The 18992-nt window shown below is 32.2% G+C and overlaps 1 protein-coding gene across 3 annotated transcripts in view; it reads left to right on the top strand.

The window, feature by feature from the left end:
- The window catches only part of CASD1 (CAS1 domain containing 1), a 120565-nt gene that overhangs the window by 30200 nt on the left and 71373 nt on the right, over positions 1-18992 (top strand). For 2 of the 3 annotated variants that reach the window (XR_010344040.1, XM_021674205.2), the window contains exons 11-17: positions 5254-5373; positions 6352-6508; positions 7925-8004; positions 10368-10469; positions 12163-12303; positions 13191-13268; positions 15808-15900. Coding sequence is in view for 2 of the 3 variants with exons in the window: in XM_021674205.2 (XP_021529880.1) it covers positions 5254-5373; positions 6352-6508; positions 7925-8004; positions 10368-10469; positions 12163-12303; positions 13191-13268; positions 15808-15900 (771 nt within the window). In the remaining variant the exon portion in view is untranslated. Of the gene's footprint in view, positions 1-5253; positions 5374-6351; positions 6509-7924; positions 8005-10367; positions 10470-12162; positions 12304-13190; positions 13269-15807; positions 15901-16804; positions 18292-18992 lie in introns of those variants that run through there. The other variant, XM_021674204.2, reaches the window with a different exon arrangement.

Genomic DNA, 18992 nt, shown 5'->3' with positions numbered 1-18992 from the left:
TTGCACCACTGCACTCCAGCCTGGGTGGCAGAGTCAGACTCTGTCTCAGAAATAACAAAGAAACTTTGAAGGTGACAATTTTAAAGGATTTAGAATAGGCAAGTTACTATCAGAAGAAATCAAATTTGATTATTATAGTTTATATATCCTTCACTGTCTTTTAGGAAGTTTGACTAGCTATTTTTACATTTTTAAAGTTTAAAAAACTTAGAACTCTCTTGCCTCAGTGTTCAAAGAATCCAAATACAGGTGGACTGCTATTGTAGATAACATAGGATATGTCATACTTCCTAAGTGCTAAGTACCGTTATTTCCTCTGTGCTGTGGAAGACCCTTCCTTTGGTCATCCAGTGTCTTTTGTACCTGGAAAAAATAGTTTTTTCTTTCTCCATAGGTGTTTTAAGAGACAGGATTATCATGATCTCTGGCCACTTTGGATATGACAGGGCTAGAAAAAAAAAGTGTGTTCTGAGTTGTAACACCCCAGCTACATTGCAGTTAATAAGCTTTTGTGGCTGAGCCTAACAGCCACTTTTCACACAAGTTTTTATAGTGAAGATACAAACTTTCTATGAAATATGTTTAAAAATTTTAAGAAATGTATAATTCAGGAACTATCGAACTGTTTTTTATTGTTTTATTTGCTTATATAAAGCACACATCTGTAAACAGTACGTACATCAATGATAAATTGAAGTAGGAGAGGAGTGTTGCCCAGAAAGGAGTATTTTGAAGATTTTATAGCTGTATTAAGAAGATAAATATCATGGATTACTAGTGTTTTTCAGATATCTCTAACAATTGAAGGATGTCTTTCTTCATTGTCTCTTTATTATTTTCAAAACTTGTTTATGATTTTATGAATTATTTGAAGTGTAGAAGGCAGAGAAATGAAGTATAAATTTTACTAATATTATATGGCTATGATATGTATATTTGTGGCAACAGTGAAATTCCTGCGATGCTGCAGCTAAAGGGAAGCTAGTGAATTTGAGTCATTATGAAAGAGCCAAAATAGTATAAATGATCCAAGGCAAGGAGAGATGGAGATAGTAACACATAGTTTATAAGCCCAGCAAAGAATTTGCAGGATAAATCCAGAGATTCTCTAAGGAGCAAGTAGAGATGAAAATTGAATCCTAAGAATATCTCTGCTGTATAAATAAAGACTGGGTAATGGGAATTTGTTTTAATAAAATACCACTTAGAGATATAATTAATTGCTGACATATTAAAGGGTGATACTACTGTTTTAAAAAATCAGGTAGAAAGAATTAAAAGCAGATTAAGTTCCTCAATTCAGTGATTCCAGAAAGGCTTCAGATCATAAAAGGATGAAGGCAATTTAGTATTCAATTATAATCATTTACCAAGCTAACATTCTAATATATCTTCTTATACTACATCCTAATATATTCTAATTTACAATTTTAAAAACTTTCTGTTCTGGAAGGACATACTTTTCACTAATAGATCATTTGTAATGATTAATTAACATATCCCTGTTCTTTTATATAGAATGTCGTGGTTAAAAATTTTGCTATATCTACATAGGCAAAACATTATTAGCATGGGTTGTAACATATTTGGGGATTTGATTCTTGGCTTTGAGGGATTACTCATATTAAAAACTTTTTAACTGCCATGATTATTTTAATGACTTAATATTTTTTTTGTGAATAAAATATGTCAAACTTTAGTTGTGTTATATTTTTATGCTAAAAGATAAGAACTGTCAAAAATTCTAGAGCATTATTAAAATAATCATTATGGTCTGACAGATTCTCATTGTTAGTATAAACATTATTTTAAAGTATAATACATATGAAATGTAAATTAAATGTTGTGAATTTAATAAGAGAGAATAGTAAGTTTGGTATATACACTAGATGATTTTATGTTTCATTGTTGTTTTTACCCTTGGAGAGTTTGTAGGTAATTTCCATGGAAAGACCTGAATGAGAGGTCATGAGGGAATATATGGGGACTAGAGAAAGAGGAGAACCAGAAGTCAAACCAGCTATTAACTCTAATGTAAAGTTGAAATTCCAAACGTATTTTTAATAGTAGAATTTTGTTGTAATACAACAAAATAATAATTGGAGAATTTTGAATATGGATCATACAGTAAATGCTGTTATATTTGTATTAAATTTCTTGGGTATGGTAATGATAATGTGGTCATGTAAGAAACCATCCTTTTTTCCTACGAGATATGTGGTGAAATAGTTTAGGAGCACTGTCACGTGGTCTGCAACATACTTTTAAAAGGTTCATCATACAGCGTATAGGTGTTCATTGTACTAGTACAACTTTTCTGTTTGTTTAAAATATCTTAAAACGTTGGGATAAATATTACATGAAATTTGCAATAGGCCAACATTGGCAGGAACTTGGAAAACTGTTACAGTGTTTAATTTGGTTTAAATGAATTATGTTTACTGTCTAAATGTAATAACCAACCCAACTTTGCAGTCCCAGCCCCAGTCTTTAAGGGAACTTGAACGCATGTTTTATGGAGGGTGCGTAAAGTAGTTAGGAATGATTAACCAAGTTTGACATCTGTTTTAAAATATTTATAGAGCCATCAGATGTAAGAGTGAGTTAACTCTGACAGACTCTAGAGCTAGACTGTCTGCTGTGGTAACCCCATTAGCTGCATGTGGCTATTGAGCACTTTGTAGCTAGTCAGGATTCAGATGTGCCAAAAGTGTGAAATATATACCATATTAAATATGATTAATTATGATAAATCAGTACTAAATCCAAAAACTTCATATAAAAAAGAAAATATTTTGTATGTTGAAATAATATTTTGGATATATTGAGTTAAACAAAATATATTTATTGAAACTTAACTTTTAAAATGCTCTGATAGCCTCATTAAAAAATTACTATGGCTCACATTTTATTTCTATTGGACCGCACTGCTCTAGAGGGCTGAACATGATAGCCTTTACATATAGTTAGATTTCAACTTTTCTTGAAAAGGAATATTATAGCAGTTAATTACCATCTAAAGGTAGAATGGATTGCCTTGGGAATTTGTTTTCTGCTATTAAAAGATGCTTAGACAATCCATGAAGGGAATATTTTAGAGTACATTCAAGAATGAGGCAAGGCGACAGATTTGGATTAAATTCCAAAGTTATTTCAGTACATTTCCTCCCTCCATCCTTGTGATTCTAATATGTTACACCCTCATTGAAAATTTCTGATCTAATAAAAGTAATTTAAAAAGAGCTGATGTTAAAGGACAATAAATAAAAACTCTTTGATACGTAGATTGTAGGTGTTGTAGGAACTCAGGAAGGAGAAATGACATTCATCTGATTAGTAAAGATTGGAATTTTGAACCAGACTCTAAAGAAGAGTAGGATTTGATAAGCAAAATGAATTTAGGGGAGGAACATTCCAGGGCAAGACAAAACAGGTAGATAAAAGAGACTTGACAAAGGAGCACAAGATGTATCAGTTTAGGAGACAGAGAATCTCTTAAGTTTGGTTAGAGTGGAGGCTATGTAGAAGAATTTATGATCTAAGTTCAGGTTCATTTTTTTTTTCCCCCAGAAAAAAGTATCTCTCAAAAAAGAAACAGACGAATTCAAGGATGTTTGTAAAAGATGCATATATTCAGGGCTTATAAAATCTATTTAATGTGTCTGCCCAATCAGTTTATTTTATCCTACAAAATATCACTTGGGAAAGGTACCCTAACCTAAAATGACCATTAGCAGTGTTAATGCTAGGTAATTGCAGAGATGATCAGATGAATCCATAAAATAGAAGCCAAAAAATTTTACATAGATCTAGTAATTATCCCCAAAAGAATGACTTTATAATTGCAGAGATTGCATGTCACTGAACAAGCCTTTTAAATATCACTTTATTTTGTTAATTTTTTTTTGTGTGTGTGATGGAGTCTCACTCTGTCACCCAGGCTATAGTGCAGTGGCACGAGCTTGGCTCACTGCAGTCTCCCCCTCCTGGGTTTAAGCGGTTCTCTTGCCTAAGCATCCCGAGTAGCCGGGATTACAGGTGCAAACCACCATGCCCAGCTAATTTTTGTATTTTTAATAGAGGCGAGGTTTTGCCATATTGGCCAGGCTGGTCTTGAACTCCTTACCTCAGGTGATCCACTTGCATCTGTCTACCAAAGTGCTGGGATTGCAGCCATGAGCCACCACACCCAGCCTTAAAGATCACTTTAAAAAGCGTATGGCCAGGTGTGGTGGCTCAAGCCTATAATCCCAGCACTTTGGGAGGCCAAGGCGGGTGGATCACCTGAGGCAAGGAGTTTGAGACCAGCCTGGCCAACATGGCAAAACCCCGTCTCTACTAAAAATACAAAAAATTAGCCAGTTGTGGTGGCGGGCTCCTGTAGTCCCAGCTACTTGACAGGCTAAAGCAGGAGAATCACTTAAATTGGGGAGGTGGAGGTTGCAGTGAGCCGAGATCACACCACTGCACTCCAGACTAGGTGACAGAGTGAGATTCTGTCTCAAAAAAAAAAAAAAAAAGGCATTGTATGAGTTATGCTATGGAAATTGTGAATACACACATAAAGGACCAGCAGGTGGTGAACAGGTGGAATGACAGTGTTCTAAGGTTATGAGAATTAGTACTAGTAAATAACATTTTCAGTGCCTCCTATCATATGTGGATTCAAATGTGTTGTATTTCATTCAACTTAGAAGTAATAATGTGATGCTCTGAAATACCATAATAAATGACCCTAAGGGACTTGGTCATAACAAAGACAGTGATGTAGGAGTGTACAACAAAATCGTTTCATAAATAAGAGTGGGAGGGAAAATAATATTCCTAAGTTAGGTTTATACTGGGTAAAAATGTGAATCCGTCTTGCATTCAGGATGCATGACAATATGGCTATCATATATTGAATTTTAATTGGGTGCAAGTTAATGTACAAAGTGCTTCACATTTATTATCTCATTCATTCTTCACAAGAACCCTTTAAGGAAGGAAGGAATAGTCTCATTTTACAAATTGGAAAACTCAAAGTCACGTAGCTAGAAAGTGGCAGAACTAGAATTTGAACCTAGATCTCTCCAATTCCAATTCTACATTTTTGTAATCCTTACTATGACTAACTTTTGAGAATAAACTTTTTGATTGAGGTGATGCCAAATGCTAATAATGATTTATTATCTTTGTTAAATATACTTGTTATGATAATCCAAGGTGTAGTTGATGCCAACATATGTTTTACCTGTTTATTTTTGTCAACAGTTTTTGCCTGTATACATGCACATTCGAGTTCTGGTTGCCGCATATTTATTTCAGACAGGGTATGGGCATTTCTCATACTTTTGGATCAAAGGAGATTTTGGAATCCATAGAGTATGTCAGGTAGGAATGCTTTGTTGTTTTCCTTTCTTTCAGTTAAACATGCTTTCTTGAGAAAGCATTAACTTAAGAAAAAAATAGTCATTATAAGACTATGAATAATTTGAATTCATGAAATAGCACTGTAAAGTATTATGTCTGTGTTCTATGTGTAGTAATTCAAGATAAATTATTAGTGAAAGAAGGAAAATATAATTTAATATATAATAAAAGCACTGGTACACAGGAGACAGCATTGCTGATTGACTTTAGTTTTGTAGAAATAGACACAGTTACCTGGAATTATTATAACGTGCTGTTTTCTTTCTCTGAGAAGAGGATATTAATTTTCTATCTAGTGCTAAGCAGTTTCTAAACATTATTTCATTTACCCCATATTACAACCTTGAGTTGTTATCTTTATATTTACAGATGAGAAAAGTAAGGTAAGTCTCAGAGAGCTTAAATTATTTGCCCAAGGTCGCATAGTAAGTGATACAGCACTAGTAAAAATCTGCCCAAATTCTGTGTTTTTTGAATGACATCAAACTGATACCTGAAATGACTGTTATGAAAGTCCCTAAGACACTTAAATTTGAGTTCTGAGTAATACTATTTTGTATCTGTGACAACTCTTAATTTAATCCCAAATGGGGTAAATCAAGCATGTTAATGTAATCTGTGCTTCTATACCATAGTCCTAAGAAGGATGACTTTTTTCTCATTTAGCAAGATGCCAGTTATAGCCAGAGGACAGCTCATGTTGGTCCTTTGCTGGGATTTAGTTAATGTAATGATGCATATATATTTTATATTCAACTCTTTATAGTGATTGCAGAACAAATATAATTTTAAAGATTGGTAATATATACTTGTACAGTCATTATTTAGAGTCTCAACCATTTATACTCTGTCAGAGAAAATCTGCCTTTGCTGTTCGTGTATACCTAGAATTAAAACCATTACTTAGAATGAAAACCATTTTCTTCTCTTTTTCAATAGGTTTTATTTCGTCTCAATTTCCTGGTAGTGGTGTTATGTATAGTAATGGATCGACCTTATCAATTCTATTACTTTGTCCCCTTGGTCACTGTATGGTTCATGGTCATATACATTACTTTAGCACTGTGGCCACAAATAATCCAAAAAAAAGCAAACGGTAAATGTACTTTCTTACTAATATTAGTAAATATGTTTTTTCAATGTGTGAATTTTCTTTTTAGTTGCTGAAGGATATTATTTTTATTAAATGATGTAGACAGTTTAAATTTATATGTAGTTTTGAAATTTTGAAATTCTGTTCTTAAACTGTCTAAAAATGTTACAGCTAAGTAAAGTAATATAACAGTGCAGAATAATAGTTTATATTACATATGTTTTTCCTTTTTTAAATTTAAATTCTTCACAACCATTTTACATATTAACTAATGCTACAGTTTTTAAACTTTCTTTTTGTACAGAGGCAGAGTACAGAGAACTGGAAGAGAGAAGGGAAAGTCAAATAGGGCTCCAGGTGCCTATGTCTTGCTTCAATCTTGGCAGCTCTACTTTGATTTCATTATATATATATACGGAGAGAGAGAGAGAGAGAAAGATTTTGAGTAAATATTTCTTTGCAAAAGGCTTCTTATGTCAAACATGATTTAAAAGCACTAATATATTTTCTAGACAAGTGTTGAAGCAGTTATCAACCTGTTTTATATATAAGGAACCTAAATACCCAAAAGGTTGTTATTTTCAAATTTCAAATGGTTAGTTACTAATAATGTTCAAAGTGATGCCACAGTCATTTGCCTTAATGCTTTTTTTTTTCCTTCAAGATCATATCATTAAAATAAAATCTTCCTTTTTTGGAAAATATTTTTTTATTTTTAAAAATTTATTTAACTTGACTCTTTCAACCAAATAGTACATGTCAAAAGTATTTTTCCATTGGCTTCCAATATAACATCAAATAATTTTTCAGGAATGAGTTGAGGTCTAGCCTCTATTAAAAGTCCAGTAATGTCTTTGGACAGCCTCTGTAGTTTAATTTCTCTGTACAAACCCAGCATATTAATCAAATAAACTGTCGATATATATAAACTTTGAACACATAATTTTAAATACGCACATGTTGAAATATATTTTATGTTTAAACCCTAGTCCATTAGGGAGTTTAAGCTTTCTCCTTGGAACTTTAATGTTAAAGCAATATCACCTAAGTCATATTCAACAAAAGTGTTTGTTAAAATTATATTGAATATCTTATTACAGATTTTGTTGTAACTTTCAATAATGAATAAGTATAATTGAATCCAGGAGGCATTTTAAAATATATTTCTAATGGATGAACAGCAGGTGTACAGGGTATCAGTTACACTTTATAGCCTCATTCCTAGCAAGCATTCTTTGTTTTTCTTTTTGTCCTCCTACTTGTAACTTACACTAAGTAGATATATTTTTTTATATTCTTGTAAACATCCTTATATTATTTTAAGAACTATTCAGCATGTACATGTATCAGATAGAGAGCATTTAATATGTTGTCTAATATAAATTTATTTTTTAGTAAATTAAATATTTTCTCTCTTAGGAAATTGTTTCTGGCATTTTGGCTTACTGTTGAAACTAGGCTTTTTGCTGTTATTCATATGTTTTTTGACATATTCTCAGGTTTGTACAATCTTTTCAGTTTATATTTTTTAATATTTTATTTTAAAGTTCAAGTGTATTAAAGCATGTGAGAAGAGTCAGGGCTTTTTTTTAGCTTCTTTTTTTAATGACTGTAATAAAAGTGTCACTCTGTAGTTGACTACTCAGTGTAGTTCTTTTGAGAAATATATACTTTTGTTACCACTGTTTTTGTTGTAAGAGCAATTTAAAGCTCTTCCTGTGGCAGTTGTTCAAGATCCATTTTACTTGACTTTGATCAATCAAACATGTTGAATGCTTCTTATAAGACCCTAGTCTAAGTGGAGATCAAAATTTTCTTGACAGAATTCGCAGCTAGTTTGTGCATTATTCATTGCATCAAAGTGTTACTTGATTTTTCCATAATTATGTAGACTAAAATTTTGGCAGTTAGTAAAACAAACTTAAGAGCAAAGGGGTTCATGTCTATATAGTATGGTATGTTTAATTAAATAAAATTTTTGGTCATTTTTTTTCTTTTAGCTCTAACCTTGTATTTTTTTATTCTGATGATTGAGATTTTCTGTTATTTTAACAGGGTGGCAATCTGCTACCTGCTGGTTAAATCCATCAGGCAGACATATTATTGGGCAGCATGATATTTATAACAACACATTTTAATTCGAATGCCTATAGTTCTGTCATATTCTGCAGTAAACTCACATCTCCAACACTCTGTTTTGTACCTGGCTATGTCAGGTGGAAGGAAGTACCCTATAGGCATTTTGTGTGTATGTATAATCCTATGCTGTTTGGGTTTTCTTCTTTCTTTTTGTAGACTTTTATATTTGTTTTTATACTTAGAGGTCTTTAATGCATATTATTTCTGCCTGACACTCAAGGTTTTTTATAGGAGATGAATTAGGAAACAACTGACAAATGTATAAAGAAATAGCCAGGTTACAGCAACAACATCTTGACAGTTACTCATTAAAATTCCCAACACTCTGTGGATACTGCTGACGGAAAGAAAGAAGAGCTGATTAGAGGTTCAGTCCAGGGATTAAGAATGTTTCCCTAGCTTTGGGTCAGTGTTGACCACTGCACAAGAACAAAAAAACCACTGTCTTTCACAAAATAGTACTTGATAAATACTTATTTATTAATCACATAAGTAAATTTTTAATTAGAGATAAGATTTTAAATTGTGTATACATCATATATAATCATAGATATGCTACATATGTATGATCTACAGATTATTTATTTTATCTAAGAGATATATACCTAGTGTATATCTATAATCATATTGATATATATAATATATATATACACACACACATATATATGATCTATAAGTACTTCAGACTTCAGATTGCCACTCTTGGTAAAAATCATCCTTAATTTTCTAAGACATAGATTTTGATATAACCTATTTTTAACATGCTATATACATTTTAAATTCTGTGGTTAAATGGAGATGGTTGCATTTTATTAAAATAATATTATAAAGTTCTGACCTAAAAATTCAGCATTATCTAAAATATAATATTATTTTCACATTTTTTCTTTGGCTTTTAATAGCCTCTTTTGAAATCATGATGTTACATTTTTTTATGCCATAGCATTATGTCTCATAATGGAGCTTTACTTGATAGAGTTTGTTGTGATTCTTTATTCTGAAAATTGAGGGTTTTGTTCTCTTCTTTGAAAGACTTCATTAATGTGCAGGAATGTACTCAAGACTTCTGCCCCTTCATTCCCTGATTTTCCAAGCTGTCAGATTAATAAGAGGGCACTGTTCACTAACTTTACCAGAGTAAAATTGTAAACTTTGTTTCAAAGGCTGGTAATGGCATTTGGGTATGGTTGATTGAGTAAGGTGGCTAAATCAGAGTACTCTTTTAACTCAAATAGTTAATTATAGATTATTAAGGACATTTGGAGAAAGATAACTGTATTTTAACTTTAATAGTTATTCTTTGGGATATTGATACCATATTGGCTAAAATATTGTGTATTTTTCTGTTTGATTAGTAAATACTAACCGTTTTGTTTGTGAGATTAAAAACCCTAAATAGAATGATTTTCTAATTACCAGATTTTTTGTTTTGGGGGTTAAAAAAATGTTACACTCTCAGTAGCCTTTCATGTGAAACTGAAAATAAATTTACCAAGTTTTAAGTCATCTTTTTTGCAAGATAAATTTATTTTCAAATTTTATTGATTTCATTTGAAATATATTTCAAATAAAGTGATGTTTTCAAATGAAATAAAACAGAATTTTAACATTGTGAATGACTCTTATATAATCCAAACTTTAGAAAACTACAATTTATAATAGAATTGCAAAGCAAGTATTGACTTGTACCATCTTAATTTATTTTCTGGATTTCTTTTCTCAGGGTGCATTTGAGAAGATCTTTTCTCTTTGGCCATTGTCCAAGTGTTTCGAACTAAAAGGGAATGTATATGAATGGTGGTTCAGATGGAGGTTAGACCGTTATGTATGTATTTACTTTGTGATATTTTGAAATTTCAATTTATACTGTTGGAAAATGATTTGGAAATTTTTGATCTATCTGTACTTAGTTTTAGAATAAAGAAAGATGTTTATTTAGTAAATCAAAGCAGTCTACTACCCCCTGCCCTTGTTTCTTTACAGCAGTGAAACAGTGTGCATGTGTATATATATATCTGCTGGGAAATATTATTTAAAATGTTATCTATAACATGGCCTCTGTCTGACTTAAAATTTTGATTTATACGTAATCCATTGTATATATGCTTCAGCCATTCAAAACAATGTTTATTGAATTTCAGTATATGCCCTAGATGTTGATGTCATGAAATATACATTAGAGAATGAAAGAAGACATGCCAGTAGGCTTCTAAGCTTTAAGAATCTAGTTTAAAACCCAAGATTACTATTCTAAGAGGAGACTAAACTATGCAATATAGATTTTGTGGTGGACGTATGCAAAGAAGAAAGAGCAGTATCTTGTATTAGTCTATGAACTTGATCTTGAAGAAGGGTTAAGGTTCATTTGGCCAAGAAAATATACATCTAGCACAGCATTTGGAAAACAGACAGTAAATAACTGTTACTTCATTCTTTCCTTTTTTCTTTCATTTTTGACTCATCTCTTTTTTCCAACAAATGTTTTCTTTGTGCTTATTCTTTGCCTTTCCTTGTTTCCAACACTTATACACTTTTCCATTGTACTATGTTGCATTTCAAAACCATGTCTGAATTAAAATCTTTGCTAAAGTCTCACATCAAATAATTTTTAAATTCTTAATGTTCTCATTAGAGCAGTATACTATGATATGACAGTCCCAGAATATTTAGGCTGCTGTAACAGTGTACCATAGATTGGGTGGCTTACAAACAACAAAAATTTATTTCTTACAGTTTTGGAAGCTGGGAAGTGAAAAATCACACCAGCAGATTTGGTCTGGTGAGAGCCCGCTTGCTATTTTATAGACATTCATCTTCTTACTCTGTCCTCACATGCTACAAGGGTCAAAGGTGCTCTCTGGGGTCTTTTTCTTTAAAGGACATGCATCCCATTCATGAAGGCTCCAGCCCTAATGACCAACCAAAGGCTTTACCTCCAAAACTATCACACTGGGGATTAACATGATTCAACTTAGCGAAGTTTGGGTGGACACAAACGTTCGGTCTGTTGCAATAATAGTTCACATTAAGCCTTTGTTTGAAAAGAGAAAGCTCGTGTGCTTTCTGATCTACCATATTTTTTTTGCTTTATGAGCATATACTTTTTTTCAAAAGTATGACTTGGTGGTGTTATTCTTTGTTTTATTTGACTGAAAGGACTGAAATAAAATGTGTTTTATCTTTGTTGAGTGCATTTAAATTTTATCATATGTCTATAGGAGAGTTTCTTATTATTTTTAAATTGTCTTTATTCTCTTGCTGCTGAGACTGCTCAGAATGAACCAGTGTTATCTCATATTGTTCCAAGAGATGCTTGCTTGTCTATTGCTGATGGTTTCTAACAATCATCGACTTTATTTCATTTCTTGGAAGTTTCACTCTTGAAGTCCTTCATAGACACTTTGAACTTTAAGCTTTTAACCTACCTAATTTATTCATATATTCCTCACTAACCAAATATTTTTTCTGTTTTTTGAAAAGTAACTGTTTAAAACAAATCTTCTCTCTTTGCTTTTCAGGTAGTTTTCCATGGAATGCTGTTTGCCTTCATTTATCTGGCCTTACAGAAGCGTCAAGTACTTTCTGAAGGAAAGGGTGAACCTCTTTTTTCAAACAAAGTTTCAAATTTTCTATTGTTTATTTCAGTAGTTTCTTTCTTGGTAAGTTTTGAAAACTTTCCAAAATCCTAAATGGTATGGAATATTAAGATATGGAAATATAATCAATTATTTTTAATAATAAACCTTTAACAATTATTTTTCTCCTTATTTTTCTTTTTAATATTTAGAAATTTTAATACTTCTCTTCCAGTAATAGATAGGATGGCTAGGCAAATTTAGTAAAGTTATAGAATATCTTAAGGACACTATCAATTAATTTGACCTGAGTTGTTAGAATAGGGTAAGCAATAATAGCAGAGTACACATTCATTTCAAATGCATGCAAAATGTTTGCCAAGATAAACAATGTTTTTATCTATAAAAATAGTTTCAATAATTTTAAAAAATTGTTTATTTTTAATTATTATGAATACATATTAGTTCATATTTATGGGACTTGTGGTATTTTGATACAAGCATACAATGCATAATGATCAAATTGAGGTAATGTTAAGTGCTTGAAACGATGTATATCTCCTTATTTTTCTAACTGGACATAAATTCTAAAGAGAATATTTATCTAAGTTAAAAATGAAGAATAACTGAGAAGTCAATGAAACGGGAATTTGAAAAGTTACAATAAATTTGGGAGAAAATATAAGGTAAGGTGTTTTATATGGAGAACCATCACTGCCTTTTAATCACTATTTCCAGAAAAGCACAGACTTGTGTACCTGCCTCTGTGCTTTCTTATGTTTGGACAGTTGAACATGCCAAAACAGGTGATGAGCAAATTTGCAGGCAGTTTTTACTGATAGTTTTTACGTAGCATAATGAAGTATAATGTTATAAATTTAAAAAAAACTGTTAAAAAAAAAACAATTCTGAGGCTTATGCCTGTTCCAGACATGTTTTTCTGAACTGTTTCATACATCTTTTTGTTTTAGACCTATTCCATCTGGGCTAGCAGTTGTAAAAACAAAGCAGAGTGCAATGAACTCCACCCATCTGTTTCTGTGGTACAGGTACTTATCTTGATTTAGAGAAATTTTTATGTCTTAATTCTTGGTAAGAAAATGGTTTTTAGAGGCAGAGAGGTTTGAGATTGAACTCCAGAAATTGTAGAGAAGTTACTTCATCTTTCTAAGCCCTTCCTTTCTCTGTAGTAATAGGGATATTAAAATCTCTTTCAAAGGGTTCTTGTATTAAATACCTGGAAATGATGTGGTTCAGTATTTTTCACTTAATCTGCCCTTAGAAAATGTTAATTCCCAGCCGGGCACAGTGGCTCACACCTGTAATCCCAGCGCTTTGGGAGACTGAGGTGGGCAGATCATGAGATCAGGAGTTCGAGACTAGCCTAGCCAACATGGCAAAATCCTGTCTCTACTAAAAATACAAAAATTAGCTGGGCATTGTGGCTGGTGCCTGTAATTCCAGATACTCAGGAGGCTGAGGCAGGAGAATCACTTGAACCCAGGAGTCAGAGGTTGCAGTGAGCTGAGATCGTGCCATTGCACTCCAGTCTGGGTGACAAGAGTTAAGACTCAGTCTCAAAAAAAAAAAAAGCTAATTTCTGTTGTTATGTTTGCTTTTTCATCTATTCAGATTTATTTAGTCACAGTTGTTAATAATCTATGTGTTGACTATCATGCTACATATGAGAGGATCAATGTTAAACAGATATGGTTTCTGTCCCCTCTATTCTAATATAGATATGGATCAGTAAACATTGATTCATTTATTTAACAATTAAAAATTTTTTTTTAGTTTTTTCTTTTTTTGTGTGTCTCGTTTTCTCATTTTTTACCTACCCCAACCTGAATTAACAGTTTTAAAAATTTATTTAACAAATAGCCACATGTTGTGGCTCACATCTGTAATCCCAGCACTTTGGGAGGCCAAGGTTGGCGTCTCACCTGAGATCAGGAGTTCAAGACCAGCCTGGCCAACATGGTGAAACCCTGTCTCTACTAAAAATACAAAAATTAGCCAGATGTGATGGCGGGTGCCTGTAATCCCAGCTACTTGGAAGGCTGAGACAGGAGAATCACTTGAACCAGGAGGTTGAGGCTACAGTGAGCCAAGATTGTGTCATTGCACTCCAGCCTAGGCAACAAGAGCGAGACTCCATCTCAAACAAACAAACAAACAAAAAGTTCATACTAGATATTATGCCAAGGGTTGTGGTGGTTACCAAATCAAATACAGTTCCTATTCTCATGGAGCCAACATTCTTTTTAGTGTTGTACAGGTTATGCAATGCTTTAATTATAATAACTCATTAAATGGTTTTATGTTTAAAGTCTTTATTTAGGTCTCACTTTCATGATTTTCACCATTTTGTATATCACCTATGCTATTAATTATTTAAAATGTTTCTTTAAATGACTCACAACCTGTGCTATAATAAGTACCTTACATATGTTTTCTCATTTAATGTTCACATCAACCTTTCAAAGTAAAGCTTATCTTTCTTTGTATAAATTAAGAAAAAGACCCACAAGATTAAGTGCCTTGCCACAAGTCCCAGCACTAACACACGCAAAAGACTAGATTCAAATTTGAGTCTTTTTGATGCTATTGCCGATGAGAATCACTCAGCTTAATTATACTCAAGTAGTTCACTTTGGTTCCTTTTTCCCATGTTATCTCCTCCTATTTCATCTTTTATGCATCCTAGAGACTTCTTAGATCCTTTGACAAAATCCCAAGAATGATTGAATATGAGTTTTTCCCTGAAGTATGAATAGATTTGTCAATCCTTTTGTAAGAGAAAGTTTCTGGAAAGTAGTTGTGAAAGTGGAAATACTTTTTTTCTTTACAGTTTCTTGCTTTTTTATAAAAAGGGTGGATTCTAAGGAGAGGATTCTTTGCTTGGTAAGCTGGTTACTGGATGTGAGACAATGATTTGGAGGTTTAGAAAATGCAAGATTGTTCCATCTGGTACCAAAGGATAGGGGAGAGGGCTAAAGGCTAGGATCCCAAAAGCTGGAGATTCTTTCAGGAGAGAAAAGATCCAGAGAGGAAAATATATTACATGTGAATATAATTCAAGACATCATTTATCAGGCCATGCAGAGCAAACATGAAGACATGTTAAAAGCCATGTCATTTCCCTTACTATCATGGCTGTCAGCAGAAGGAGGATTTTGAAGGGAGTAAAGAGAGTGGGTGACTGCCAACCAAGGAGATACTTCATGAGAGCAGCAAAATTGTATCATAGGATTTTGTGAAATGTTGCTACATAAATATGATAGCAACTTCTTCTACACAAAGGGCCTTAGGCAAATTTGTAATTTTTCCAATAGACATAAAATTGTTTAGCCATGTACTACTTAAAATGTGCATTGGTATGCAGCATACAGACCATGTGTTGAGAAATCCAGTTTGGGAAGACTCTAGAACAAAAATAACTTTCTAGTACTTTTAGAATATAAAAATACTATTATGTATGTGTCAAGTTCACAAACATAAAGAATAAGGTTATTTAAAAGAAAGCTTTATACAAAATACTTTTCAATGAAGAGATTATTAATACTTGCCTTTGTGCTTTTTCTTTAGATTCTAGCCTTCATCCTAATAAGGAACATCCCTGGATATGCCCGTTCAGTTTACAGTTCCTTTTTTGCTTGGTTTGGAAAAATTTCATTAGAGGTTGGTACATTAATAGTTTGCTTATCGCACACATCCAGATGTTACATGTGTGTGTGTATGTACATGTGTATGTGTGTAAATATGACACATATATATGTGAGTATGAAAATCAGATGTACTTTTTTCTAAACTAAAGCTATTATGGAATTACAGGGAAAAGACTCAGAACTCTCAACAATAGTGAAGTATTTTGAAATGTTTTTAAGCCTTATTTTTAAATGACTAGATATAGATTATTTGCAAAATATTATTTACATTGTCTTGAATTTCAAGCACAACCAAGATGCTGAGATCAAGAGAGAAAAATATTAGACCAGATATAAATGAAATCAAGCTGAGGGGAGTTTGATTTTTTGTTCATCTTCATAATTAAATATTCTATTACTGGAATGCAGTTTATTGATGTGTACCATAATAAAATTTACCCTTATTATGATTGGAAATTGTGGGAGAAAGTATAAACTCGTTACATTTCGTGTGAGATACGTAATATGAAATTATTTGCAAGATCAGTTTGAACAGTAGGTTTTGAAATATATTCTGAGTAGTACAAGCTTTATTATTTGAAATAGAATGTTTTAAAACAATTTATATTGTAATCATAACATATATTTTGGAGTTTTTAGAGTGTAAGATTTATTAAATTGCCTCTTAAAATAGGGAAAATAAATTCCTCTCTGAGTTCTTGAATAATTGTTCTATCATTTTCTTTGGTCTCATTTATAAGAGAGATTGTATTAACAGTTGGAATTCTAAGGAGTAGACTGCAGTGGACTTTTCAGGGCCAATAGTGAGACAAAAAGCTTTCTAATGTTATTATGCTATCAGATGTTTAAATTAGGAACAACTGTAATTTATTCATGGATTCTCTGTAAATACCTGACTTAAATCTTTTTTCTCCTAGCTATTTATTTGCCAGTACCACATATGGCTGGCAGCGGACACAAGGGGTATCTTGGTACTGATACCTGGAAACCCTATGCTCAACATCATTGTCAGCACTTTCATATTTGTTTGTGTGGCACATGAAATTTCTCAGATCACTAATGATCTTGCACAGATTATTATTCCTAAAGATAACTCCTCTCTCTTGAAAAGGTTGGCATGTATAGCTGCATTTTTTTGTGGACTCCTCATCTTATCATCCATTCAAGATAAATCAAAACAATAGGTTCCAAAAATTCTAAAAAACCTAAATTCTTCAGGCTTACTTTGTGTCTGTCTAGAATAGAAGAGCATCTATCTGGAGATATAAACATATATGTAAATATAAACCTGTGCGGCAAGTGGACAGTTCTGTGACATCTGTTGAACATGTATGGTTGTATATATTGGGAATGTACATATCCAGTGTGAAATACTAAAAAGCAAACAACAACAACAACAACAACAAAACCCAGAATACATTGTATAGGAGAGCATGTGAAGTCTTTTCTACTGAATCTATATTTCCATTTGTAGATGATTTAAAGTTAACATATGAAGGCAGGGAAATGATTACCGTTCCAATAAAAAGTATAGATAATTTAATTAACTTAGTGACACTATGAAGTGTTTTGCTATAACTAAATTTGTGGTAATAAGACTGTCTGCACCTATATTCATTGTGGAACTTCCTATTTCATTGGAAACTTTCTTACTCAATAATGACGGCAGTATTGTTTTCTTATATGTGCAATGAAGTGGAATGATAAACAGTATGCCTTTAATTTATATGTGTTCTTTTTCTGATGTTACGTTTCCTGAAATGATTTTTCTTCCTAACTGTGGTTTTCAGGTATGCAAGTCTAAATCTTTGTACACTTTTCTCACAGAATAGATCTGGGGCTCCATGACAGGGTTTTGTCATTGTTGATATTATTGTTGCTTCTTTTTATAAAAAAGCCAAAATTTTGTTTCCAATCCAAACATTCACCTGTTTCCTTTCCTCAAGCTATACCAGTGTAATACGAGTTATCCTGTGGATTCATTTAATATGTTATCCCCACTAATTAATTTTTGTATATTATTTCCAATGTTTGGAAAGCTCTTTATAGCCATTTGCTATTTCCTATTACCCACCTCCTATTTTAAATATTTATCAGTCTAAACTTGTACAGTATAGTAAACATACAAGTTGTTGTGATTGAATTGTATTACCATAAGTAGAATTTTAAGTAAACTGGTGACTTTGGGCAATAAATGTTTTTGCTTTTTGTTTTGTTTGTTTTTTTCTACAAGCTGTTAGAGGTATACATTTATTTATCTGTTGTACAGATTTGATTAATTTTTAATATTTGAAAGATTGCACTTGTTTGCTTTTACTATGTGTGGGGTAAAATATTTTTCTGTTCACAGTGTATGAAAATATGGAGTAATTTAAATAGTAAATAAACATTCTGTGGATGCTTATTTTTGTATTGGCAAAGTATCAATTAAACTATATGTGTTCTTTTTCAAAAATGCTTGATCTAGTAATGATTGGTTCAAATATCTAATTCATTTCCTCAACTTAAATTTTCTTTTTAAATTTCTTAGTGTATATATAGGAGTAGATTACTAAGTGATAGTTGGATGAGAAATCATTCAGTTATCAGAGCTTCAAAGGGTCATCTGCTTTCCACTAAGGAAGTTTACGCATTATGGTTCATTAGTGATTTTGCTTGAAGATTTAAAAAATGTAATTATTATTTCTTTAGCACTGGATTTATGTGCTATTGATATATCCCCATTAATTGAGGAATATTTATTGGACAGAAAGGTGTGTTCTTTTCTTTTCTCTCTTCTTTTACCCTTACTTAATCTTTTGACATTTCCCAGATAGACAATTGTAATGATTCATTGCTCTGCCTCCTAGACTGCAGCCTTATAAGTAGAGAATAGTATAGTTATAAATCAAAAACTTCAAGTACTGTGATCACATTATTCTTGCTCATGTAGCTTGCCAATGAGTAGAGTGCATTTTAATTTAGCTTGTAAGTTTTACCACCTGAAAAAGATTCTTCTTGATGAAACAATTGGAAAAGAAAGATGACCGGTATCCCTGTGTGTTTTAGAAGCACTTATGTCTTCAATAGTGATGCCCAAGTGAATATATGCTTTTCTCTCCTATT

The sequence above is a fragment of the Aotus nancymaae genome, unplaced genomic scaffold (assembly GCF_030222135.1).
Source record: "Aotus nancymaae isolate 86718 unplaced genomic scaffold, 86718_ANA_hifiasm-v0.15.2.pri h1tg000025l, whole genome shotgun sequence".
Lineage (NCBI taxonomy): Eukaryota > Metazoa > Chordata > Mammalia > Primates > Aotidae > Aotus > Aotus nancymaae.
The sequence above is the reverse complement of the archived record's forward strand: the minus strand, read 5'-3'. Positions and strand labels throughout refer to the sequence as shown.